This window comes from Sminthopsis crassicaudata, chromosome 6 (genome assembly GCF_048593235.1).
Source record: "Sminthopsis crassicaudata isolate SCR6 chromosome 6, ASM4859323v1, whole genome shotgun sequence".
Classification (NCBI taxonomy): domain Eukaryota; kingdom Metazoa; phylum Chordata; class Mammalia; order Dasyuromorphia; family Dasyuridae; genus Sminthopsis; species Sminthopsis crassicaudata.
Genome location: NC_133622.1, coordinates 251,340,839 through 251,367,714, shown reverse-complemented (window position 1 = coordinate 251,367,714; position 26,876 = coordinate 251,340,839). Strand labels below are relative to the sequence as shown.

At 54.0% G+C, this 26,876-nt stretch overlaps 1 protein-coding gene across 1 annotated transcript in view; it reads right to left on the bottom strand.

The window, feature by feature from the left end:
- Positions 1 to 25,577, bottom strand: part of PACS1 (phosphofurin acidic cluster sorting protein 1) — a 62,100-nt gene extending 36,523 nt beyond the window's left edge. The window contains exon 1 of the mRNA XM_074276262.1: positions 25,123 to 25,577. Coding sequence (XP_074132363.1) covers positions 25,123 to 25,481 — 359 coding nt within the window. The 5' untranslated portion in view covers positions 25,482 to 25,577. The remainder of the gene's footprint in view (positions 1 to 25,122) is intronic.
- Between the last annotated feature and the right edge of the window lie 1,299 nt (positions 25,578 to 26,876).

The window sequence follows — 26,876 nt, the reverse complement described above, 5'->3', positions numbered from 1 at the left end:
CCCTCCTTCCCCACAGGGGGAGAGGGAAGGCCGAGGGCAAGGCCCAGACCTAGGCCCAGACCTGACCCCTTCCCCTCAAACCATTCTCTGTGTCTTGGTACACCTGGCAACGCAATCAACAGTTTCACACGGAGAAAAGTCACCTCTTAGTCACATTGATTCGAGTTGAAACATGGGATAGATTTACCAGTTAAGGCAAGTCTGCAGCCTAAGCATTTAGTATTTCAAAAAGCCTGATGTCAGTAAAAATACGGATGTGCTCCTGAAGCCAAACTAGCCAATTAGGAGGCTCAAAGCGCCAGAGAATTGTCCTTATTCTGTTGTAAGCTCCCCCCCCTTCAAATCTTAACCGAACAGTAGGTGATATAATGGAGGCACTGCCCGCTCTGGAAAGGCCTCGCTACTGCTCCACGCTAAGGCATCGCCCTTGGGTCATCCCACTCTAACCATGAGGGGGGAGGAGAGAATGGCAGACTTGGACGCCCGCACTGCCCGGTGGTGGGCAGGGTCTGAGGCCTCCCTTTGCCTACCATCTTTTTTTAGTTCCTGGAATTGCAGCAATGTCTTTTGTGGGGAAAAGCCACAGAGTTCAGCCCATAAGCACAGATGGACACCATGCGAGCATTGGCCATTTGAAGGGAGCCAGATCCGGCCCTCTTCCCTTTCTGCAGATCCATACTCCACCACGAGCCCTTGATGGCCCAGGAGTCCACCCTCCTGCAGCAGCAGGGATGTCACAAGCTGGCCGGCCCCTCCTGGCCTTTAGGGCCTAGCCTAGTAAGACTTAGCTCAAGCCTGGCAGCCATCTTCCTTTCAAGGAAAAGGTCAAGTAAAGTCACAAGCATTTATGAAAAACCTATGAGAAGCACCGGGGATACAAGGAGAAGCTCCTGTTCCGATGGCAGAGACAACCTGCAGACAACCGCGAGAAACAGACAGGATGAAGCGGAGAAAGCCCTGAGGGAAGGCCTGGCAGGGCCACATGCGTCAGACCCCCATTCATCATCACACAAGCAGAAAACATGAGTCTGCCGACTGCCCAACGCACCGCTACCATCACCGAAACGGCCACTGGCTGGAGGGCAGCACCGGCATGAGATCACCCAGGGATCTGGAGAGAGAAGGGGACGGGGCCTGGGGCAGAGCTGTGAAGGACCCCCGGGATTAGAGGCTGACTTGGAGGAGGATCCAGCAAAAGAGGCAGCGAAGGAGCGGTCAGAAAGGGAGAGAACAGGCCCCAGAAACCTCGAGACAGGGACCGAGGAGGACAGGGTGGGAGTTGAAGGCTAAAAAATGTGCATTTACTTATTAACAAGAACAACCCAGCACACGATTTTTGTGGAAAATCACTGACCAAAGCAAAAGCATCGGTGAGAAGCGTGGTTTGGTTCTGCACCAGAACCAAGTTCTTTCTGATCTCAGAGTCCAAGGGAACTCTCCCGCCCGCCTCCGCACTCACTGGGACCAAATGTTTTAGCCTGGGTATGTGAAGAAAGCCGGCCTCCAGAGAGGAACCGAACGTGGCTTCACAAAGGCCTCGGTGAAAAGAGCTGGCCCTCAAGAGCAGAAGGCCTTGGAGACCCTCAGGACGCCCCGCAAGCTGTGGGACCTGCTGATCTCCTCGGGCAGGGAGCCAGCCTAATCCAAGGGACCGGCTCGGCCCATGGCTCCGGTTATCAGATTGCCGGCTGGTGACAAAGGCTGCCCCAGGTGAAGCCGGCGGGCTCACCTCTGACACGTGGCCGGCTTTACATAAGGTCCTCGGATTTCCAGCTCTGTGCCAGGATGGCCCTAAAAAGGAAACGCTGCTTTTCAAAAAAGGCATCTTCATTACAGGGTATTAGGAGGAGAAGAGGTGGCAGTTCAGAGGCAGGAAGCCAAGCACCAACTTCCTACTTAAGTGTCTCTTGGTCTACAGAGAGAAAAGTGAGCAAGAAAACAGAAGGAAAGGCAGCACCCCAAAAGACAGGAGCAAAACCCCAACCCCACAAGACTGTCCCAAGGGCTGCTGAGGGCACAGATGCTCCCTTGGGGGGCAGCCTTCTGTCTACCCAAGTCCTAGAGCCCGGGGATGAGACAGACAGGCTGGGCCCCATGCTGAGGGGGTGATGACCTGCTCAGAGGTCAGAGCCCTCATGTAGCCTCCTCTGGGCAGGCCTCTGCCTCACCAGCCCGCTGCCCAGAGCTGGCCTGAGCCTTCCTCTGAGGAAGGCTCCAAGGCTTCCACCCTTAGCTTCCCTCTGGGTGTTCTCACCTTAGGACTAGAGAAGGGCCAGAGAAGTAGGCACTGCATAATCGGGCCAGTCTGAAGACTTCAAGGTGCTTTGGGTTCTACCTCTGCCCCCTCAAAGGTCACTTCTTGTAAAATACAAGGACCCGGCCCCTCCCCAAGCACCTCCAAATCTCTATTATTCAGGCCCAACTGGAGGTTCTGCAGACCCAGAGCACGTGAAAGGCAGCTCTTCAATGCAACATGTCCCCAAGTGGACCTGTCGCCTTTCCCCAACCCTTCCCCTCCTCCTGTCCAGAGCCTGCCCGTCTCTCCAGCCCACAGGCTCAACTTCCCGCCTTCTCCCCTTGCCAAGTCCTTCTGATTCTATCTTCTGATTCAAGCCCACCCGCCCATCCTCCCCACCCCCCACCTAGCCCGGGAGATGGCCCTTGTCTTCCCGATACTCAGCTGTCACACTGATCTTCCCCAAAGGGAGAGGGCCGCTCCCACACTATTAGCTCTAAGATCAAAGAAAAAGAAGGAAGGGTTTATAAAGGGCCCACAGTGTGCAAAAGCCGGACGACCCGCTGAGAAAGGCCGGACAGTCTGCTCTCTGGGAGCTCCCACGGGGAGCCAAGGGGGGAGACAACCCAGCAGCAAGTGGGTCCTTGGGAGGCAGCAGCCAGGCAATCTCGGGTCCCTTTGAAGGCCTCTGCTCCTGCCATGGAACCTCTGGCGGGTCCCAGGCCTCTGGAGATTTCCGTGTAGGTCCCGCCTCGCTGGGGCCGGCTCCATCACTGTCAGGGGAGCCCTGCTTCTTCAAAGGGTCCCTGTGGAGCTCATCTTCCCCCTAAAGCCACACTCCCCACTTGTCAGTTATCTAGGTTCTCAGGCTAGCCCATATATCTAATCAATAGCCAGCCACGTTTGGTCAATGCTCCTGCTCCACGCACCCACTATCCATTCACCCATTCCATAAACATTTATTAAAAGCCTTAATCCAAGCCAGGTCCCAGCTAAGTGCTGAGAATACCGTCAAAAAGAAAACTCCCAGTCTCAAGGAGCTCCAGTTTGGCGGTCCACAACCTAAAGGGCTCTCCACCATGTCTAATTAGCTAGTGGGTCACTGAAGAGTCATCTCCCACCTCCAAGCTCTTGCACATCTTCTCCCTATCTTTATCACTCCTCTTAGAATTCTTGGCTTTCTTCAAGGCTTAGCACTAGCGCCATTTAAATTACAGTGTGAGCACCAAATCCAGCTCCAGGCCCATGGTCCTTGAGCTACATATGGTTTTGTTTTACATTTTTAATAAAAAAGTTTATTATTTACAATAAAATCTACAAACTACTTCCTGGTTGTAGCTGGCAGACATTATTTAAGAGGAAGTCTTTTGACCCAGCAATACCACTATTAGCTCTGGTTCCCGTTTAGGGAAAAAGCCTAGAAAGACTTACATGAGCTGATGCCGAGTGAAGGGAGCAGATCCAGGAAAAACACTGGACACGGCAACAGCAAGACCGCGTGATCGTTAACTATGACAGATATGGCTCTAAAGCAATTCCAATAAACTTCGGGTGGAAAACACCATTCGCATCCAGAGAGAGAACTCTATAGAGACCATTTTTTTTTTTTTAATTTTAAAGTTTCTTTTTAATTTAAAAAATGCTCAGGGTAAGTACATCTTACATTGCCTCTCCTCACACTATTAAAGGGGGGAAACGTTCTAAAAAATTTACAGCAGCTTTCTTTGTGTGGCAAAGAACTGGAAACTACGGGGGGACGGCTAAACAAGTCGTGGTATAAGAATGTGACGGAACACTAGTGTGCGGTAAGAAAAGATGAGCTCAGTGGTTTTAGAAAAGGATGGAGAGACCACCACGAAATAAAAGAAGAGCAAAATGGGCAGAACCGACAGAACATCAAGTGGTATTGTTTGAAGAACAATTTTGAGTGGGGCAGCGAGGTGTCGCAGTGGATGGAGCACCAGCCCTGAAGTCAGGAGGACTCGAGTTCAAATGTGATCTCAGACACTTAACACTTCCTAGCTGTGTGACCCTGGGCAAGTCACTTAACCCCCAAATGCTTCAAAAACAAAAAATGGTATCATCACTTAATATAATTCTTGTCATTAATCAATAAAAGAGCTAATATGTTCTATTCCAACAAATAGTTTTCACAGTTACTTAAGTGACAAAAAATAAATTCCCATTTCTCAGGAAAACTTGTAAAATTCTCCTACCACTCTGTACCACAGATTTGTGTGTGAGCATTTTCACCTTCTTATCATTTAAAATCAAAATGCAGAAATAAGCTGGATATAAAGGAAAGCTTGTATCTTTCCGATATCAGGACAAATGTGGCAAACTTTTGTTCAAATTAAAACTAATTCAACTCAAAAATTAAGTTACAGGTTTTCATAGTATCATGCTAAATATCTCCCACATTGTAGCATTTCACTTAAAATGTAATTTACAATCAAAAATTTGTAAAAGAAACAGATATAAATAAATCAAAGAAAGAAAGGATTTGTACAATTCCTTACAAAATGTCCCATATAAAGCATCGGTAATACTTTTATGACAGATTTGTTATTTTACATTTCGTTTTTCATAACCATAGGTAGAAAACAATTTTTATTTTATAATTATATAATGCAAATTTTAGTCATAGCTTTTTTTGGACAAACATTATTATTATGGTGATTTTAAATCTTATGCATAAATCTAAAAGAACATTGAGCAATATATTAAATAACCCTGGAGGACACGTTTTTTGTTCTGTTTTACTGCATTAACAAAACAAATAATATTATGAATTATTTTTCTAAACTATGGCTGCCACATTTTGCTGGGGCAATTTACAGGTTCTTCCCTCTTCAAGGTAGTGATAGAGCTAATCTGTAAAATGGGATTAAGCCCTGAATTATGAGCTTCAAAGAGTTGTTTTGTGAAATGCTTCTTACATGAGATTTATCTGGAGTATGTCTACTTCTACTATCTTGGTTCATTCTCCATTTTTCTGCAGGGTTGGATTAACTCCCAGCTCATTAACTGTTAACAATCTTCACCTGTAGGTTTGATGGGAAACCCCAGGGTTGTTTTACTTTGCAATTATTTTACTGGTTGTCATTTGAACGGTTTTATATGACAGCTGGTTTGCACTTACTCTTTTGAAAATTGTTCCTGAGGGGCAGCCAGGTGGCGCAGTGGATAGAGCACCAGCCCTGAAGTCAGGAGGACCTGAGTTCAAATGTGACCTCAGTCACTTAACACATCTTGGCTGTGTGACCCTGGGCAAGTCACCTAACCTTAATTGTTTCAGAGGGAACAATTTTTGTTCCTGATCTTTGACTGCTTAGTTATTGGGAAATGGTCAGATTTTTAGCTGAAAATACTGCCTCAAAGGCTTTCCCTGGGTATTGCAGCAGCACTGATTGGCTGCCCTCCTCCTCCTAGGTTTGGGGGATACCACCCTCTTGGGCCACCTCCTGTCACCACTGCTGCTCCCCCTGACCCAGGATCTCACCGACCCCCACAAATTTCATTTCTGTCTCCCTGCTGCTGATTCTCAAGTTCTGTCCCAATCTCCCTGCCGCCCTCCAGCCCAGAAGTCTCTTGGAGCTGTCCCAAAGGCTCCCTCTTCCTAAGCCCTCCAGGTCCCTCCCCCTCTCTGCTTACCCACAGTTCTTCACTCTTCCTCTTCGGGCCCCCTCCATCCAATCCATCCCAAGGCCTACGGTTTTACCCTCCCACAATCCTTCTCTCCTCAGCCTCCTATCCATCCTCCATTCAGGGTTCTTCCTCCATTCGCCACAGGTCCGACTCTGTCACTACTCAGCAAACTCCAGGGGCTCCCTAGGGTCTGCTGGATCAACTACCTGATGCAGTCCAGCCCCGGCTGTCCCTCCCCCATCTCCAGGTTCTGGGCGCTCTCCCTGGCCTCCCCCAAGCCCAGAACATGCTCCTTTTGCTCCATCCCCAATTAAACTCAGTCTACAGGACCTCCCCTAAATGCACTTCCTGTTTATCCAGGATAGAGTTTGCTTGGGGGGGAGGGTCAGCTCTTGGTCTTTTGCCACCTCTCTCCCCCAACCTCGGCTTCACAATGCCCAGCACATAGTAGGACTAGAAATCAGAGAGATAAAAGAGGCTGGGACCTGGCTAGTTGCCCCCCCAAGGAGCCCAGAAGGAATTCCTGCAGACTGCCAGGCCAGCAAGGGGAAGCAGCCGGGGCCTCTGGGAGACAGACTGGCAGGCCAGGCCGAGGCGCCGGGGACCCAGCCCGGGCAGGAGCTGCTCCGGCTCAGAGTCCCACAATTTGGCCCAGAATTCCATCCTTCACAAGGCAGGGAACCACATGGAGGCCGCTCTCCTCTGGGTCTCCCTCTCCCTCCCGTGGGGGCAAGCAGGCCAGAGAGGCGGGGCGGGGCCCTCACTGCAGAAGCTGCCCAGGGGAAGCCTGGCCAAATGCAGCGGGCACGGAGAAGCGGGCACGGAGCGTTGGCCGGAGCCAGCCACAGGCTGGGCAGGCCTTCTTCATGGTGTCATTTTTTACTAAAGCTTTTTATTTTCAAAACCTATGCACGGTTCTTGCAAACCACCCCCCCCCAATCCAATCTATGTTATAGATGTGCACTTCCCCATCATATTCTATTTAAAAACCCACGATCTCCCCAGGAGTAGCTAAGTACGGAAGTGAGATGGGGGGCCCCCAGCAGGGGGAGCAAACCTGGGCTACCCCACTCCGGATGGCAAAGAGAAAACACCCCATTCGTGGCCCGCGGCCCCCCCAGGGCCCAGTTTCCTCCCACAGAGGCAGCCCGAGGTGAGAGTGAAGCAGAGAGAGGAAGGGAGGGAGGGAGGGGGAAAGCCCGTTACTTCCTGCTGGTGTAAGGGGGGGAGGGGGGACTGTTTACATAACAAACCAAGTAAGTGGGTTTGGAAGCTAACTGGGACCACCCTGGGGAGCGGGTTTGGAGGAAAGAAGCAGGAGAGCAGCTCCGGGACTGAGGGGGAGGGGGGGTCGGAGAGAAAGAGCAGCGCAGGAGCTCCAACCCCAAATGGCCCCATGCTGGGGAGGAAGGTCAGGAGGGGGGGGGGAGGGAGAAGAGAGGGGGAGGGGGAAAGACAGAGAGACACACAGACACACAGAGACAGAGAAAGAGAGAGACAGAGAGAGACAGAAACAGAGACAAATGTAATCTATGCTGTGGGGTTTGGCCCCCATGGCAGCAGGCCCCCAAAGTTGGGGTTCAGTCACGTGAAGGATTCTTAATGGCCATTCACTCTGGCAAAAGGTAGATTTATTTAGGGAAGAGATGACTGGCAAAATGAAGGGATACTCGGACACCAGGAAGGGTAAATATGACATAGTGGGGGAGCGGAGGAAAGCCCAGCTCCTCAGTGAGCTCTCAATTACCCAGGAGGAAGCAGCCCCCCATGAGGGGCACGAAGGCTAAATCCTGAAAGGGACTTGGCGCCCTCAAGGAGTTAGTTGGTGTGCGTCCCTTTGACCCAGCAGGGTTTCTATTGGGCCTGTATCCAAAAGAGACCTTAAAGGAGGGAAAGGGACCCACATGGGCACAAATGTTTGTGGCAGTCCTTGTTGGAGTGGCAAGGAACTGGAAACTGAGCGGATGCCCATTAGAACGGTTGGGTAAAGTGTGGCATACGAATGTTATGGAGTATTATTGTTCCATAGGAAATGAGCAGCAGGAGGAATACAGAGAGGCCTGGAGAGACTGACAGGAACTGATGCTGAGGGAAGTGAGCAGGACCGGGAGATCCTCGTACCCAGCCACAAGATTATGTGATGATCAGCTCCGGCGGACGTGGCTCTTTCCAACGAGATGACTGAGGCTGGTTCCAAGGATCTTGTGCTGGAGAGAGCCGTCTGCACTCTTCTACACTATGGGAACCGAGTCTGGATCACAACAGCATCGTCACTCTTTCCGTTGTTCGCGTGCATTTTGTTTTCTTTCTCATTTCTTTCCTTCTTGGATCTGATTTTTCTGGAGCAGTATATTATTTGTGGAAATATGTATAGAGGAATTGGACATGTTCAACATATATTGAGCCACTCGCCGACTGGGGGAGTGTGTGGGGGAAGGGGGGAAAAGTTAGGACACAGAGTTCTGTAGCAGTGAATGTCAAAAATTATCCAGGTACATATTTTGAAAATAAAAAGCTTTAATTAAAAAAAAAAAAAAAAAAAAAAAAAAAGAACTAGGCCTAAGGCCAAAAATATCATATCCGGCAAAATTATCTATGATATTGAGTGAAAATAAACATTCAACAACAGCAAAGTTAGTTGGCTGTAAGGGGGAGAAGTGAGGCTGGGAAGCACAGTGGGCCTTTAAGGGAGCTACCCCCGGCCTGGGGAAGGTACCACAAGGCAGAGTGCCGTGGGGGGCTGACCCAAAGAAGGGTAGCAGCCATTCGATGGTGCACAAGGAGATTGTAGAGGGAAAACGTCCCCTCAGGGACATGACTGGGATCTCTGCAGAGGGTGGGTCTCAGGAGTTTGACATAACTTGGATTTCAGGCAGGATCACCTCCCCGAAGGGGGCAACCATGGAGACTGATCTCAATCAGAGCCTTCTGCCTCTTTGCCTCAGGGAGCAATTCTTTAGCTTCCCTAGGTCCAAAACAACTTTCAGGATCTCATGACGGAGACAGGGAGGCCTGTGCCCAAGGGTCACCCCTCCTCAGTGAGAGGGGTGCCTGCCCACTTGGCCTTCTAATGGGGTGCCCACATTGAACACCAGCAGCCCCACAGGAAAGCCAAGAAGCGTGTAATAAAGAGAAGGATGAAACCAGAGAGGCCTGGGCCGGAGGAAATGCTGAAGATAATTACCAGCCAAGAAGACACGGGCCGTGTCAATGAACCGATTTCACCATCGCCATGGCCGTGGGGTGGAAAAGCTGAGGGATGGACAGGTAGGGAAGCTCTGGCAAGATTAGCAGAATGGCTTCTGAGGGGGCGAGTGCTCCAGGCTCAGAGAAGCCGTGAGGGAGGACGAGGCATCGTGGGCATCAGGGTTACTGGAAAGATCACTTGGTATCTCTGCCCAAGGCCAGTCAGACTGGTTTACTCCAAGCTGCCTTGGTTCTGCTGTGCAGGAGCCAGAACCTCTGGAACAAACTGTGACACGGAAGCAGCCAAAATGTCCCAGGCAAACACCAGCCTTAGGAATGAACTTTTCATCAGCAGAGTATTGCTGCTGGCTGACAACTTCCTGATCACTTATTAATGGAAAAGAGTGGGTTCTGACAAGAACAGCTTTCACTGAATCCCAAGAATCAGTGCCCCGAAGGGCAGAAGATAAGGGAGCAACCAGACAGGCTGGCCCAGGCCTGCCTCCGGGGCCCATCTATCTGGGGACAGGAGAGTTTCTCCAAGGCTCAAAGGCAGCCAGAGTTCCGGAGGACCCCAGCCCATCTCCCCCTGGGAGTCAGGGGGGGTGCCAGGGGGCCCACAGGCCCCAGGCTCCAACCGAACTGCATGTGTCCCAAGGATGTGAGTTGATACTAATAAACTATTTAAATAAGAAGATCTATCCCTGAGCTTTAAGAAAGGAAGTGCCGATGAGTCTGTGACAAGATAAAGAAAAAGCTGGCTTCCGCTCCCCAGGAAGCCTGCTCTGCCGCCCCTGCCCACGAGAGCGTGTGTCCCAGAGGCAGGCAGGACAGACTGTCTCCCCGGCCACAGCCCCACACCTCCTGGAGACAAAGGCCCTTCTGTACAGAACCTCACTTGCGGTGGCCCAGGAAATGTTCCTCCTGCCTTTCTAGTCCTCCACAATCTGGCTCCCATCTCTACTGCCCTTCCCCTGCGGGGTCCCTCACTGCCTTCCAAGACCAATTCTGGGGCCACTTTCTACATGAGGCCTTTTCTGAATCACCCCATTGTTGGGCCTCTCCCTCTTGAAATAATCCTGTCTAGGCTCTGTATTCAGTTTGTTATCCTTGTTGTTGTCAGCCGCTCCTCTCAGTCCTGTCCAACTCAGTGACCGGGACCCCATTTGGGTTTTTTCTAGGCAGAGACACTGGAGGGGTTTTGTCATTTCCTTCTTTAGCTCTTTTTACAGAGGAGAGAACTGAAGCAAACAGGGTCACACAGCTAGGAAGTGTCCGAGGCTGAATCTGAATTCAGCGCTCTATATCTTTTTATGTAGTCTGCTATGGCAGACTCCGAACTTCTTGAGGGCTGGGCCTGTTTTATTTTTATCTTTGTATTCCTTACAGAAAGAACAGAACGTAAAGCCAGAGCTTAAAGTTTTATGGCTGAAGTTATGTAGCCAATGGCAAGGACAAGGAACGACCTCCCACATGAGTCATCCTTTTTCACAACTGAGGGTCAGAAAAATTTCTCCTTTGGGATGCCTGCATTCCCAGTGCAAGGGCACAGGGCGAGCTTAGCCTTGGTGGACAGCCAGACCCTGGTTCTCCAAAAGCGCGCTAAGGATTCCTCATTCTGAAGGCTCACAAAGGACCAAGGAGAGCCTGGCCAGGAGGAAGAACCTTCCTCCTGAGAGAGAGGTTAAGAACACCCAAATGTGGGATGGGACAGGTGACCCACAGGGCCCAATTGTAACCAAATAGGAGGTGCTCCCTCCGAAGCAGAACTCTCGCCTGCTCGCCTGTGACAAAGGAATGGGCCCTGGCTGCTCATGGTGGCCAGCGGCCTAGTCTAAAAAAGAGAAAGCCAATTTCCTAAAAGTCAAGCCCATCAGGAAAGGATGGAATCCACCCTACCGCCATTCCCAAACATTTCTGTCCAGATTTATGCCAGTCCTGGAAAAGTGGGGAACACACACTTACCCCCCACACACACACACCACGTGTGCACACACCCCTCCCCAATTTCACCTGGAAATTCAACAATTCATTTGACAAACATTTGTTAAGTAACTACACCGGGCTGATAAAAAAGGTAATAAAAATAGGTAAGTCTCAGTCCCTACTCTAAAGAAGTTAATTTTTAATAGGGAAAAAGTCCCACATAGATATGGTTATGACAGAGTTAAAAAAAAAAAAAAATCCCAGAAGTGAGTGGAAGGAGAGGAGATGTTGCCCCACCACGTCTATGACGTTTTGTTTTGTTTTGTTTCCAGTTTGGTAGTGAAAGGAAGAGGAGATTGAGCTGGAGGAAATGGCCAGATGGGAGAAGTCACTTTAACCTTCCTTCCCTTAAAGCCCGGCCTCCTACTTTACTCAAAGTAATGTTTTATTCCTGGAAAGCAGATGCAATTATGATTGCTCCACCACTGATTTCAAAGCCACTTGCCATTAATAACATAAAACTGATGCTATCATCTTGGTTATCTATAAGACTGGCTCAAGAGTTTCTCTAAGAGTCACAAGTCATCCTTACAAATCTGCTCAACAAAACAAGAAAGAAAGGGAAAATGTCCTTTATTGGTCAAATATAGCTAACTGTTATTCAGAAACAGGGTGGGTCTGATTTGAGGAAGAGATTTAAGAGCTCCAGTTTTCTCTAACTCAAAATGTTAAAAGTTCCACAATTCCTCGGAAGAGGTAAAAAAACAAAAAGAAAAAAGGACTTATAGTACAAAAAGATTAGAGCGGCTCTTTTCTGGTGCAAAGATTTGAAAATTGAGGGATGCCCATCAAGCGGGGAATGGCTGAATAAGTTGTGGTACAGGATTGTGATTGAATACTGTTGACAAGCAGGATGCTTTCAGGAAAAGCTCCAAAGACTTCCATGAACTGATGCAAAATGTAGCAGGAGAAGAAGCAAAAGACACTGTACACAGAAGCAGAAATATCGAAAGATGATCAATTGTGAAAGATTTAGCTCTTCTTGGCGATCCGATGAGCCTAGCCCACTGAAGGACTAATGAAGAAAAGCGCCACACAGCCCCAAAGGACTGATAATCTGGAATACAGGTCCTTTAAAATACTTTTTAAAAGTTCGTTATTTTTGGTTTGAGTTTTTTTTTTTAAATGTTCTTCTTTAGAACATGACTAATATGGAAATATGTTTCACACGACCTATATCAAATTGCCTGCCTTCTCAACGGGGGAAAGAACTTGGAACTCAAAATTTTCAAAACAAATGTTTAAAAAATTGTTTTAACATGTAATTTGGCAAAAAAAAAAAAATGCTAAATAAATAAATCTTTTTTTTTTTTTTTAAATAAAGAATTCTTTGAAAAGGATCGTTTAAAACATTTCTCGAAATGGTCAGATTTTTTAAAAACCACAGCTCAGGTCTAGGATGCAAAGGATACAGTTAACAGTTCCTTTCAGTCTGGCAGAGCAGTGCTTTAGCTTGCTGCACCTCCCAGAGGGAAGGGAGCCGTTCCTGTGTCCCGGTACCTTCCTTCAGCTCAGCTCTCCGTCCTCTTAAGACGATCAGTCCTCCCTGTTGGACACTGCAACCTTCAGCTCCCTGTCCTCTTCCCCAGAACCCACAGCCCGGCCCGTCAGACAAAAAACAAAAGCTGCACATGTGCTCGCCAGTTCTCCATTAGTCACAGAGTCTCACCATTCCCTTCTCCAGGACCTAGTGGATGACCAGGACAGCTTCCATTTCCCGGCAGGCTCCTGCAGGCCTATTCTTGCCTTCTTTGCCCCCCCCCTTCTCCAAACTCCCAAGTACTCTACAAGTCCGCACAGAACTCTCTGGTGTTTGGATATTGTTTCACATAATGAGCTTTTAGGGTGTCTGGCACCCAGCAGACACTTAGTAAATGCTTGTTGATTGACTGCTGCATAATTCCCCCCCAGCTCCTTGAGGATAAGGCCAAGGCTCCCGTTACTTCTGCCTGTTCTGGCCCATAACAGGTGTTCAAAATGCTTGCACCCCTAAGGATGACGCTACTTCCTCACTCCTTTGTGTTTTTTCTTCATCGCTACAAATTGAGTAAAATTGTACAGATTCCTGCCGACCTCCTAAGGTCGGCAGACAGAGAAATGAGCTAGTTCTGAATTAGGCCAAGAACCTAAGACAAAGATATTAAAGAAATGCATGCAGTCATTTATTACGGGACTTCGCGGGCACACAACCTATTCTCTTTTCCCACTAACTCCTATCAAGGAAGAGAACGCGTTTGGAAGCAGAAAGGAAAGCGTGCTGCCAAAACCCACGCTCAGCTGTGTCTGGGTGCCCTCTGAGGCTTCAAGGGAGAAAAGACTGAGTCAGTTGCCCAGATGTCAGCACCCCGGGCCAAAGGGCAACCCTGGCAGCTCTCAGCCAAGCCTCTGTATGCAAACTGTTAATATCACAAATATTCCATCATCGAGTCAACTCAAAGCTACAAGGCAAACGTCATCCTTTTTTAACAATGGAAATGTCAACTGAACCAACAGGAAAATGCCCTCCATTTAGTTAGAAAGAAAAATCATTGACAAGGATTGTACTGATTAAACAGAATCACACTCAGAAACCCGAATGAAAAATCAAATCATTTCCCAGAGAGTAAAACTAGAATTAGGAATGGCTAATGCTATTTTTTTTTTTCTTTGAGGCTGGGGTTAAGTGACTTTCCCAGGGTCACACAGCTAGGAAGTGCTAAGTGTCTGAGACTAGATTTGAACTCGGGTCCTCCTGAATTCAAGGCTGGTGCTCTATCCACTGCGCCACCTAGCTGCCCCTGGCTAATGCTAATTAAAACCATAGTACAATGGGGACCAGGGGGCCAACTATGGGCTGGGATTCAGGGGTCCCAGCTCCCCAGGTCGGCACTTCTACCCCTGAAGTGGGCTGGCTGCAGGCTCCAGGAGGTCCAAGGCCCCACTCTCCAAGCCAGAAACACCATCAACACGCCCTGCTATGGATCTTCAGGATCGGGGCACCACACTGACGTGCCAAAGACCCAGGAGAGACAGCTCAGTCCCGGGCAACCGCCTCCTGCCTCCGCCCAGCAGCTGGGCACTCTGGGGGCTCCTTCCTGCAGTGCAAGGACAAGCCAACCTAATCCAGATCTCCCAGAGGTCCCTTAATACCTTGGAACGGAGGACACAAAGGGGACTTGAAGATTCTCCTTGGAATTTCTGGGAAGCAAGAAGGGAAAGGGAAAACTGGGGCCGGGTGATTTGCTCCCTGGCATTTGGAAAGCCGAGGATGAGGTGGCTTTCAGCCTCAGGGACAGCCAAGGGAAGGAAGGGAGCACCCACGGAGGGGAGAGACAGTCTGAGCCTGCTAAAATGCTGAGAAGCTGCTGTAGGCCCAGGGCAAAGGGAGGGAGGGGACAGAAGTGCAGAGAAGGGGCAGGCTCAAGGTCCAGAAGAGGGGGCCCTGAAGGGCCTTCGAGGACAGGAAGGAAGCCTCATAAGGCTCTAGGCCAGAAGTCACCAGCCGGCTCTCAGTTCAGACCTGGAAGAGAGAGATTTCGGGGAATCTAGTCCCCCATCTTACAGATAAAGAAATGGAGGCCCATAGAGGAAGGGATTTGCCCATGATTCCATGGGGAATACGCAGCAGACACAGGATCCGATCCCAGACCCTCTGATCACAGAACTGGGCCGGTCAGCATCAGTGACACCATCAAGAACAGGAGCTACCCGTGCTAAGAAGCCACCCAAGGCCAATGTTCCAATAAAATACAACTTGACAGTTACCGAGTCTGTAAAACGTCAGCAATTTTCCTTTCCTTTTCAGAGAGCTCCCGGTTCCCATCAGCAGATTAGCTGCCTCTTCCAAAGCTGTGCCAGGCCCACGGGCTGGCTGCCGGCAAAGGGGCCTCCAGGCCCAAGGACAGGCCCCAGGCTTCAGCCAGAGGGGGCCGTAGAGTGCACTGGGGGGAGAACCTCAGGGGCAGCTGGTCTAGCCTGGGCGAGGGGAGCTCCCATTTCCTGAAATGTCCTGCCCCCTCCCCTGGGGGCCACCCTTCAGCTGCCTTTTGTGAATGGTCTTGCCCCCACCCAGAGCAGCATGGGGAAGCAATGGATAGAGTATCCTGGGTCCTATGCTCTGGGCTAGTCACATCACTGTTTGCCTCAGTTTCCTCATCTGGAAAATGAGCTGGAGAAGGAAATGGCAAACCATTCGAGTATTTCTGCCAAGAAAACCCCCAATGGGGTCACAGTGAGGTGGACAGGCCTGAACAACTCAATAACCACAAAGATTTCCGGAATTGGGGAGCAGTAGCCCAGGATGAGGAGCCTGCCCCTCCATCCCAGAGCTCCTCAGCACCAAACCCCAAGGTAGGAGCCGAGGCAAGTGCAGAGCAGATCCCAAGGCCAGAACACACTGTTCCAATGGCCTCGTTATAGCCCGAAGGACACCAAGAGTTCAGTAACAACAACAACAAAAATTAGCTTATTATTTTTCAAAATACATAAAAGACAAATTTTTTCAACATTCACCCTCACAAAACCTTATGTTCCAAATTTTTCTCCCTCCCTCTCCACCTCCCTTAGACAGTGAGAAATTCAATAATTAAACTTGTGCAATTCTTCTATTTCCACATGTATCACACTACACAAGAAAAATCAGATCAAAGGGGAAAAATGAGAAAGAAAAAAAAATGAGCAAACAACAGTAACAACAAAAAAGGTGAAACTACTCTGTTGTAGCCCATACTCAGTTTCCCCAGGCCTCTCTGGGATGCTGATGGCTCTCTTCACCAGAAGATCACTGAAACTGGTCCGAATCATCTCAATGTTGAAGAGAGCCATGTGGAATTGATCCTTGTGTACTATCATTGTTGCCCTGTATGATGATCTCCCGGTTCTGCTCCTTTCCCTCAGCATCAGTTCCTGTGAGTCTCTCCAGGCCTCTCTGAGATCCTCCTGCTGGTCGTTTCTTACGGAACAATAATATTCCATAACATTCATGTACCACAATTTATCCAGTCACTCTCCAACTGACGGGCATCCACTCCTGTTGGGAACACATGTAACTTTGCTTTACTTCTGGTAGACCTTTCTCTTCTGGTGAGAGGATGATGGTGATTCAAGGAAACTGAGAGGCCCCTTGTGTTCTCTGACCTCTCTCCTCTTCCCTCTGCCTCCAATTTATTTCATTCCCAGTCCCACAAGCAACACCTGTGTCAGCAAAGGTTCCCAGATGTGGAGGCTCTCGGAGAATGGTCCTTAACATACTCCCTTTTCCAGTTCCTTGCCGCTACCAAAGGGCTGCCACAAAGAGCACAGGTGGGTCCTTTTCCCTCTTTTCTGATCTCTTTGGGATACAGGTAGAAACACTGCTAGGTCAAAGGGTGTGCACTTTTACAGCCCATTGGGAAAAGTTCCAAACTGCTCTCCAGAATGGTTGCATCAGTTCACAACTCCACCAACCATGTATCAGTGCCCCGGTTTTCCCACATGCCCTCCAACCTTATCTTTTCCTGTCATCTCAGCCAATCTGAGAGGTGCAAAGTGGTACCTCAGAGTTGTCTTAATTTGCATTTCTCTAACCAACAATGATTTAGAGAATTTTTTCAACACAAGAAAAGGTTTTAATTTGTTCATCTAAAAATTGTTCATATCTTTTGACTGTTTATCAACTGGGGAATGGCTTGTACTCTCCTAAGTGTGGGTCATTTCTCTCTGTATTTTAGGCCTTTATTGGAGACCTTGGATGTAAAATCCCCCGTTTTCTGCTTCCCTTCTAATCTTGGCTGTGCGAGTTTGGTAACAATAAAATCTCCAGCTGGGCACACTCCATCTCCCTCAGACTCCCTGGGGATAATGATCTCTAGTTACAAGGAGCAAACTGGGACCTGAACCTCCTCTCAGAAAAAGTCAGTCCCAGATTCATGGGCCAAGAAGCGACCAATCCAACCTCCTAAGAAGGGCCCAGCCCCAGACCTCGGCCAGGATGTCACCCACTGAGCCTTCACGCTCACAGGGACGTCTCTCAGACATTCCAAGGCAGCTGTGATCCACCCGACTGGAAAGCCTCTGACAACCCACAGCTGTGCGGATGCTGCTCTACGTGCCCCAAGAAAGGAGGCTCCCTCTGTGCAAACAGGCCAGACCCCTATCTCTGCTGCCCTGCCCCACCCCCCAACCCAGGCCCTCCTTCCTCCCAAGGGCGAGACCTTCTCTGCCTCGAGGGCCTCATGGCTTCCAAGGCCACCAAGACCTGGCCCTTCACACAGCCTCAGGCCTAATCGTCACACTAGACCCCCCCCTACCCCCACCACCACACAGGCTTTCCTCCCATAATCAAGAACTCTGAATTCTTCTCTGGCCAAGCTCGCCCCAGCTTTGCCTGCTCACCTGTGCAGCACTCCCACAGCTTGGGATGCCCTTTCCTCTCCCCCCAGTCTTGACCCTACTCTTGGCCAGTCCAGCCTGGGAACCCCCCTCCTAGGCCCTGCCTCCAGGATCCCCCCAATCAGCTGCCAAGGCCACCCTCCCAGAGCTATCACCCACCTGCTCAAAAAGCTGAGGAGGAGGGAACAGGACTAAGGCTTCCTCCAGTTGGGCCTGGGACTAAGCATGGGTAGTGAGGGAAAGGAGGGCGCCTGGGGGAGAGAGCCACAGAAGGTGCAGCTGGGAGGCCTCAGGTGCTCTCGGCCAGCCCAAGGCCCCAGCTGCGCCTGGACTCCCCGGGTGGTGGCCTGCAGGCCCTGGGGACAGGGACCAGGTGGCTCTCTCTGCCACATACAGGTGCTCAACAAATGTCCGACTCAATTACCCAGACTCCACTTAGACTGAGATTCCACAAGGAGCCACTGTTAACCCCCTAAGACTGCCCACGCTGTGCAGAGGGAAGCAGGCCCCGGCCTCACGATGCTCCCTGGCTGCCTGACTTCTCTGTGGGGCCTCCGGGGCCTCATCTGTCCAATGGGGAGACAACAGAACCTCCTGCCCGGGCAGCTGCGCAGATGAAGGGAGCGGAGGAAGGCAGAGCCCCTGCAAACCTCAGAGCGCTCTAAACAGGGGCCATTTCAAGAGGGGCCCTTGGGGCGCGAGTCCTGGCTGCTGGTTTTACTCACATCACCAAAGGCGTCTGGAGCTAATACATCTGCAGTTCAAAGCTTGAAGCTTGCTACGGACCCCAGGTTCCCCTTCATGACATCCCCGGATGCCACCAGGAGGACAGCCCTCGGCCCCAGATGCTCCAAGACTCACCGAAACAAGCCAAACCTCTTCCTATCAGCCGAACCCTTAGCCTACAAAGACCCGTCCAGCACGTGGCCATTCTGCAGATTCCCCGAAGGAAATGAAGCCCTCGGGAAGTCAAATGTGCCCCATGTGAATGCTCGGACCCGAAGGCTAGAAAACGGAGTCCAGAGAAGTCGGGCCTTCAGGAGGTGCAGGGCCCGTGAGGCAACTGGGGGCACGCCGAAGCTGGGAGCTGAGAGGGACGGCCATGGCCTTTGGAAAACATACTAGAAACTGGGCATCGGGAAGGAGGAAGGGCAAAGGAAGGGTGGTGCCACTGGGCACGATCCCGTGCAACAATGCTTAAAACTGAAGCTCTCGTTACGGCAGCTCCAAAGTGTCAAGAGAAGAGCACAACCGAGAGTTCTGCGGGAGAAGGCGGGCAAGCGTGACCTGGCACAGAGCACCATCCCAAAAGGTTAAATGTTCAGCAAAAGCAGGCGCCCTCCCCCCAAAGGCTGTTAGCTGGAACGTGACCCTCTCTGATCCGAGACATGTCCCCAAGAGCGGTCAGCAAACTCTGGGACCCCACAGTAAAATCTCTCCTTTTGGGGGAGAAGACGCTGTTCTGAGAGGAACCTGGCTGGACAGGCAAGGCCCTCCCCCAGCGGGCGTTCACGTGAGCTGGCAGGACCGCAGCCCAGCCATGGCCTCCGCAAACACAAACGCAGAGCTCCCGTGAACTTTCCAACCAGAGAGGGCCGGACGCTCACCTGCCCGTGTGGGCCAAAGGAGAGAGCTGGGCCAGGAAGGTCAGCAGCAATGGCGGCCGATGCTGAAGGGGAAAAAGCGGAGGCTTCAAAGTTAGGCAAAAGCCCGCGTCTGGACAGGGGTCCCCCGGGCGCTCACACTCATAAGGTGTAAAAGGGCCTGTGCGAGGTGCCAGCAGGACCAAGGCCAAGTGCCCGTAGAGTCAGCACAAGGGCAAGTATTCACAAAGCACCTACTCAGTGCCCAGTACTTCACAACAACTTGTGAAGTGAGTGCCAGTATTATCTGGCTGGGGAAACTGAGGCAGGGGGAAGAGGCTGGCCCAGGGTCTAACAAGTAAGGGTCCCAGACTACTTTTGAATTCAGGTCTTCCTGAAGGCAGACCCAGAGTTCACAGAAGAAGAGGGCAGAGCTCCCCTTTGACAAGGCAGCTTGGAAAGCCTCCTGAATACTGGAGGAAGGGGGGGAAGGGGAGGGGGATCCCCCAGCTGGCCCTGATGGCTAGGAGTCCGCGGCTGACCTGGTGGGAAGACAATCCAGGCAGAGAAAAGGCAGCGGGGAGGGCGGCCACTCAAGGACTAGGCACACACCCAGGGAGGCCTTGAATGCCAAGCCCAGCTGACAACTGACTTTTGTCCTCCTCTGAACTCTGATGTCATCGGCTGGAGCGGGGCTCAGGAGAGAACAGGGAGGGCCGCAAAGCCGGGAAACCAGTCCGGGAGGCAGCTAACAGTGCAGGGGGGAGGGGGCGGCCTCAAAGTGCCCGCCCCACCCCCACTAGCTCCTTTGCATGCCTGTGGACGTTAGTTGGTTTTCCAAACAATGTCTTGAACTCTTTTTCTCCTGGGAGCCAAGCAGGCGACAGGAGCAGTAAATATAAAACAACAAACCTTTTTTAATAAAAAGGGCAACACCCAACTGATGGCCAGAGGGACGCCCCCAGCGAAGGCCCGGAGCACTCGGACTGCCCACCGAGCTCTGCCTGGCCCAGGGTCCCGCGGCCGCTAAGTGACCAGGGCTGGGTTGGCTCAGGTTTCTCGGGCTATCGGCACCGGGCGGCCAGAGGGAAAGGCAGCCATCGGCCCCGCCCCGTAGGGCCTCTCAGACCCCCAGCGGGGCCTTCCTCTGACCAGGTGGAAGCATGGACAAGGTGATGTGGGAGGTGCTGCGAGGTCCAACCACGGCTCCTTGGGCCTGAACAGAAGGCGGCTGGAAGGGCAGCGGCCCGGACTCAAGGAGCTGGATCAGGCAGGAAAGCAGGGCTGGCTTTGGCCACATCCAGGCCAAATGATGGGGAAGAGGAGCGGCGGCAGCGCGAGCGTGTGCCGAGAGCCGGGGATGGGGTAGGCCCGAACCGTCCAGGCCGGGAGGTGCAGGGCCCGGCGGGCACCATCTCAGCCCGACAGTTTCAGGCCCAAAGACCACTCAGTGCACCAGAACCTCCTTTCTGAGGCAGCCAAGAGAATTAGGAGCCACAGCCCTGGGTGACCCCAGCTCCCCCCGACAGCCAGCCACAACCTGCCTCTGGGTGACGGACAGCCGCTGTTCCCGGCTCTGCCCAACTGGGTCAAATGAGAGAGTCTGCCTCGAGGCTGCCACGCTGCTGCTAACGTGCTTTAAGAACGTTCTCCTTCCCCTGGCATTCTGCAGAGCCTCCCAGCGCACCAAGTGCCCAAGTGAAGCTCTGGAGGCCATAGCCAATCTCAGAAGGGAAGCCCGGGCCAGAGCCATGGTCCCTGAGCTCGAGGCCCAGTGTTCCACCACTTGACTGCCAAGGCCACCGGGGAAGCCTCAGTTTCCTCATCTTTAAAATGGAGATAATTCCTGGCTTGCCAACATTGTTATCACAGTCAAAAATATACAAGACAGCATTGGAGGGGGGAGGGAGAACCATAAAAGTCTCTTACAAGGACAAATTATTATTCATTCCACAAACACTCAAATGCGTGCCCCAGAGAACTCCTGGGGAGGGAATGGGGGTTACTAAGTGCTTGCTGCAGCACCACAGCCCCCGAAGGCCCAGCCCAACACTCCTGCTGTGGGACACCTGCGCGGAGCCTCAGGGGCCCCCAGCTCAGGACACAAGACAAACCTTAGCGGCCTCCACCGCCTGGATGGCCAGAGGTCCAGAGAAAGCTCCCCTGCCTCCCCCGGGCACCCGGAGCAGCCCAAGGACAACGAGAGGAGGCAGAGGAAGCCCGCCTCCCCACAAAGCTGCCCCCTCCCATCCCGGAAAACTGCAGAAGGGCCCCCCACGCTGCACGCCGGCCCCAGGAGGGCTGAGCCTCAGGATGGGACTGTCTGTGCCCAGCCCCCTCACCCAGGGGAGCCTCCACGTGGAAGGCCCAGTCATCAAGGGAGGAAAACACGGGCCAAGCAGCGCAAGGAGCTTCCCTGGGGTTTGCCTTCCCAGAAATCAAAGCTCCCACTTCCATGAGTGAGAACAACAAAGGCACGAACAAGAGGCCGGAGGGAGCAGGGACCATTCACCCCCAAAGACAAAGCAGGAGAACCTCACCAATCAGCCATCATTCCCTGCAGACCCAGACAGGAAGAAAGCCCCATGTTCTCTCCCTTTGTGTCCTAAGGGTGCTGTAGCTGAAGCCCCTGCCCAGCCTGGCACCCAGAGCCGGGGCAGCTGCTAAGTGCCAAGACTTCTCCCTGCCCATCTCCACCCAGCAAGCACGAACTGGTTGCACTGCCCACACCTGGAAAGTCAAAGGACAAAGCACGGGCTGCTCTCGGGGGCTCAGGGAAATGGAAATGCCCAGTGCCCTCTGAGACTCGCCTCAGCCAAACCGGGAAGGGACCCCCTAAGGGCTGGGTCCAGCTGCTCCCCCATGCTCCAATGCTACCTTGTGCAAAACAGGGTCAGAACCAGAACTAGAAGCAATCTGGGAAGAGAACAACCTAGCAAAAGCCAGGATCATGGCCCAGTGGGTCATTCCAAAGCCTGTTGGCCCTCCTGAGCGGGGGTCCGAGGGTCCTGGACCACCAGCCTAAGTTTCTAGCAGCTCAAAGGGAGCACTGCCCCAGCCTCTGTGGCCCCAGAAGATGGACACGCCCCCTCTGCAGAAGGGATTCTGGGCCTAGTCTCAGAGTCTGGAGTCAGAGTCCCCGCAGGCCTTTCCGGTCCCAGGAGCTCTCCCAAGCCGGGTGATCCCGGCAAGAAACTGGCGCTGGGGCCAACGGAGAGCCCAGACAGGATAGTCAGACTCCAGCTGGGAAAAGCGGAGTCCTCCGACATGGCCCAAGTCACTCATCTCCCAAGCTCCAAGGAGACCCTGAGCTGGAGCTCACTGCGATGGCCCCCAATGGCAGGGGAAGAAAGGAAGCGGTCCCCTTGGGACCTCCTCTCCCTCTTCCAAGCTCACCGAGGGAACTCCTGAAACACACCAGGGGAGACCTCCTTAACCAAGCAGAAAACCCAAAGAAAGAAGAAATTGATGGTGTAAATCAATCCAGGAGGGACCAAACAAAGTCATTTTCTCCCTGACTGGCGGTCCGAGATTCACCGGCGGCCGTGGATAGAGTTACCCAGATAGAGGCCCGATACTGTTACCATCCCAGCCACCTGAAACCAGAGTCCTCCCAGATAAGACTCTTAAAACCCCTGAAAACCCCTTGAAACAGAAACAGGTTGTCAGGGCCCATTTCTCGTGTTATCCTTCTGGTATAAACATAACTTATCTAGAGTTTTCCTCTCCAGCTGCTTTCGGCTGGAGTATCAGCGTCCCCCATTTAGGAGGAAACTGGAGCCGCACGCAGTCGGCGGGCCCGCCGGAGACACCCAAATAAAGAGCGACACCGGGATGGCCCCCCCTCCCCCAAGGGGGCCTCGGGGACGGTGACTCAGCTCCTGGAAGGCGGCCTTGCCCGCTCGACCTCCTCTGGCACTCGCTTGCCTGCCAACCAGGGCTCACCTCAAGTGACCACCTGGAAGAATCCGGGCCAATGAGAAGTGACTGCCCGTAGGCCAGGGCACCGAGGAGCCGTTACAACCAGCTCTGTCCACGGGACAAACGGCCAAACAGAGGCAAAGATGCCCCCCAAAACAGGGGAATGTGTCCCATCGTGGACTCTCAGCCTACGCTGCGGCACTGCCCGGGCCGGGGGCCTGAGGAATGCCCGCCGACGTGAGCGCAAGGGCAGATCCCTCCAAGTTAAATCACCGGAGACATTTCACAATTGGAAAGTCCACTTCCTTTGCCCCCGAGGCTGTCATCTTCCTTCCTGCCCAACTGCTCCACAGGGAGATGGATGGGTGGGCCCCAGGACAATGTCAGGGAGCCAGCCAGCTCACAGGGCCAGGGTCTGAGATCCCAGTAAGCCCAACATGGCCATTCAGTGAGACCAGTGGTCTCCTTACCAATTCACTGCCAGGCTCTGGGCCAACCGCAATCAAGCCAAAAGCACTCAGGACACTGGCGCCCCCGCCTCGCCCGCTGCTCATGCCCTTCCAAGCCCACAAGTGGTGCACAGGCAGCTATCACCAGCTCAACCCCATGATGGCAGGAAAGGGGGGCAGACGTCACCGACGCCGGACACTCCCCCGAGGTCACAGGAATCCCTGGGTCACCAGGGCCGTCTTTAAGGGATTCCATCACGGCGAGCCTGGGCCAAAAGAGCGGGGGCCGCCCCCGCCACGGCCGTTATGAAACATGGAGCATCCACTTCTGGGGTGCTGGGCTGTGCACGAAGCTAAATTAAGCCCTTGGAGCTTAGAAAATAAACCACCCAGAAAAGGGGAAAGATGGAGAGATGAGAAAGCAGCCGGCACAATGAAGGGGGAGCTGCCAAAAGGACACCAAGTAAACCGTGGGAAGGATGTCACCTCAATATAGCTCTCTCCCAGAGGCAGCCAAGTCGGAACGAGCACTAAGTAAACACCTACTGCATGCCAGGCAGGGCAGCGCCCTCTGAGATCTCGGGCGGGCAGAGCTGGTGCAACAGGTGCCTTTCAGGCTGCCTCAGACAAGCCTCTGGCTCGGGAAGGGAAGGCAGCCCAGGGAGCTGCTCTCCACAGGCCCTGCTCCATTGTCAGCTCAGGGGAATCCCTCTGGAGTTCCCTGGGAGAGAGCTCGGGGCCTGGGGCAGGAAGTCCAAGGAGAGCCCATAGGCAGAGTGGGAGGGCCCTACCCCTGGAGTCTCAGGGTCTAACCTGAAGGGGCAGGATGGGGTGGCCCCAGAGGGTGCTGGGACCCTCCAGCAGTGCAGAGGCCACAGCCCCCCCCAGGGGGTATCAAGGCCTCCTACGTGCCAAGCCCCACTACCTGGGACACCACCCCCTGCCCGAGAAGCTTAGGCTGGAATTAGGCGGGTAAGAGGAGGCCATAAACCTTGGGGAGGAGGGCCCCAGCTGCTGGGGAGGGAGGGGCTGAGGGGGAGGCGAAGAGCCAAAGGAAAAGCGTCCCAAAAGTCCACAAAAATAGGGCAGGTGGCCCAAGAAAGGGCCCCTAATTTGGATCCTGGGAAATCATCCCCATTATACAGCTGGGAACATTGAGACACAGGGAGTTCCTGGACTCGTCTGGGCTCAAGTCTGGAGGCCAGTCTGAGGGCAGGGTGCCAGTAGGCCTGCCCAGGGGACGTGGGCAAAGGGGCCAAAGAACCGAAGAGAGCTGGGGGCAAGGCCCGGGCACCTTGGGCCTGCTTCCTTCCCTGGCCCAGGGGAGAGGCTGGGCCCAGTACCATACCACAGGCCCGTGGGCCTCATGGAGGCTGCCCCCCGTGCGTGGCGGCGATCCGCGGCTGACGCGGCCGCTCGGTGCCCGCCGCCCGCAGGGCCAGCCTCAGTTTCCCCGGGTTCTCATGTGGCCTACAACCCCTTCCATCTGGAAGCAGGCCAGAGACCTGCGCTGGGGGAGGCGGCTCTGACACCTGCTGGCCGGACACGGGGACGAGGAGGAAGTGGTGGCGGCGGCCGCAGGCCCGGGTCCACCCCATGGATGACCTTGGTCCGCACCGGCTGGGCCCACTGCCTCAGTTTCCTCGCTTCCGCCAGCGCGACTGCGGAGAGCTGGGGAGGGGGGCGATGGGGGCGGGGCAACTCCTCTCTCGCGCGGCTTCCCCCCATCTCCTCCCCTCCCCCGCTCACGTGCGCGCCCCCTCACCTGGGCACGCAGCTGGCCGAGCTCCGGTCCACCTCCCAGGTGGCGTACAGGTTCATCTGCACCGGGGCGGGCGCGGGGCTGGCGGCGGGGGGCCTGCCGGGAGCGCCGGCGGGGCCGGGACCAGGGGCTGCGGGGCCCGAGGCCCCAGGCCCGGAGGCCGAGATGGACGAGGACTGGGCGGCCGCCAACGTGGAGGTCGCGGATGAGGCGGCCGGAGCCGCGGCCGGGGTCGGGGGTTGCGGGGCCTGGGGCGGCGTCGGCGGCGGGGACTGGGCGGCCCCGGGGCCTCGCGGCCCCGCGCCCCCGAAGCCCCCGGCCCCGGCCGCGGTGCCTCCGCCGGCTCCTCCGCGCTCCGCCATGGCCCGGCCTGGAGGTGCTCAGGAGGCGGCCCGCCCCGGCGGCGGCGCGAGCATCGGCGGCGTCCGAGCCTGCCGCCGCTGCTGCCTGTGCCGGGGCCGCCGCTGCCTCTGCCGCCGCCTCGGGGCTGGAGCCGCTGCTGCCGCCGCCGCCGCCGCCGCTGCTACCGCCGCTGCTGCTGCCGGGGCTGGCGCTGGGGCTGCGCGCACGCGCGGAGGAGACGCCTCGCGCCCGCCCGCTGCTTGCAGCCGCTCCGTCGGGGGAGGATGGGGAAGGATGGAGGCGCGCTCTCGAGCATCAGGGGGCGGGGCTTGCCCCGGCCCAGTCCCGCGAGGCGGCCCCTCCCCTCAGGCCTCTGGGAGGGCAGGAGCAGGGCGCCCCCCCCCGGCCGGGTCGTTGGCTGCCAGTCCCTTCCTCAGGGCACGCTCTCCGGGTGGGCGCGCGCTGCCGCGGGAACGCGCGTCGGGAGCCGAGCTCCGCCCCGCCCCGGCGTTTTTCGGCGAGGGGGTCCCATACTTGGGGGCCTGAGCTTCCCCAGCCCACGGCTAAGGCCTTTATCTCCCCGCCCCTCCCCCCATCCAGCCGCGGAGGCTCAGCAGCCTCGTTTGTACGTAAATAGCCCAGGATTAAGCCAATCTAATCCGGCCAGAGTGAGTCAGGCCCTCCCCTCCGCCCCCCAGTAACCACTTTCCCAAATACTGTAAAGCAGAAGGGCTTAAGACTTAGGGAAAGTGACCGGGCTGTAGCCCTGCAACTCCGAGAGCAACATCCCTTCCCCCACAAAGCACTGGAGCCCAGCATCTTCTAGAACTATGTCCCCTCCCCCACAAAGGGCTGGAGCCCATCTCCTAGTCACGTCCCCTCAGTAAGAGCTGGAGCCAAGAGCCCTCCCCCACAAAGTGCTGGAGCCCAGCATCTTCTAGAGCCATGTCCCCTCCCTCAGTAAAAGCTGGAGCCCAGCATCTTCTAGAGCCATGTCCCCTCCCTCAGTAAGAGCTGGAGCCCAGCATCTTCTAGAGCCATGTCCCCTCCCTCAGTAAGAGCTGGAGCCCAGCATCTTCTAGAGCCATGTCCCCTCCCTCAGTAAGAGCTGGAGCCCAGCATCTTCTAGAGCCATGTCCCCTCCCTCAGTAAGAGCTGGAGCCCAGCATCTTCTAGAGCCATGTCCCCTCCCTCAGTAAGAGCTGGAGCCCAGCACCCTCTCGCACAAAGGGCTGGAGCCCAGCATCTCCCAAGTCCCCTCTCCCCCTCACATTGCCCCTCCCTCAGTAAGAGCTGGAGCCCAGCATCTTCTAGAGCCAAGTACCCTTTCACACAAAGGGCTGGAGCCCAGCATCTCCCAAGTCCCCTCTTCCCCTCACATTGCCCCTCCCTCAGTAAGAGCTGGAACCCAGCCT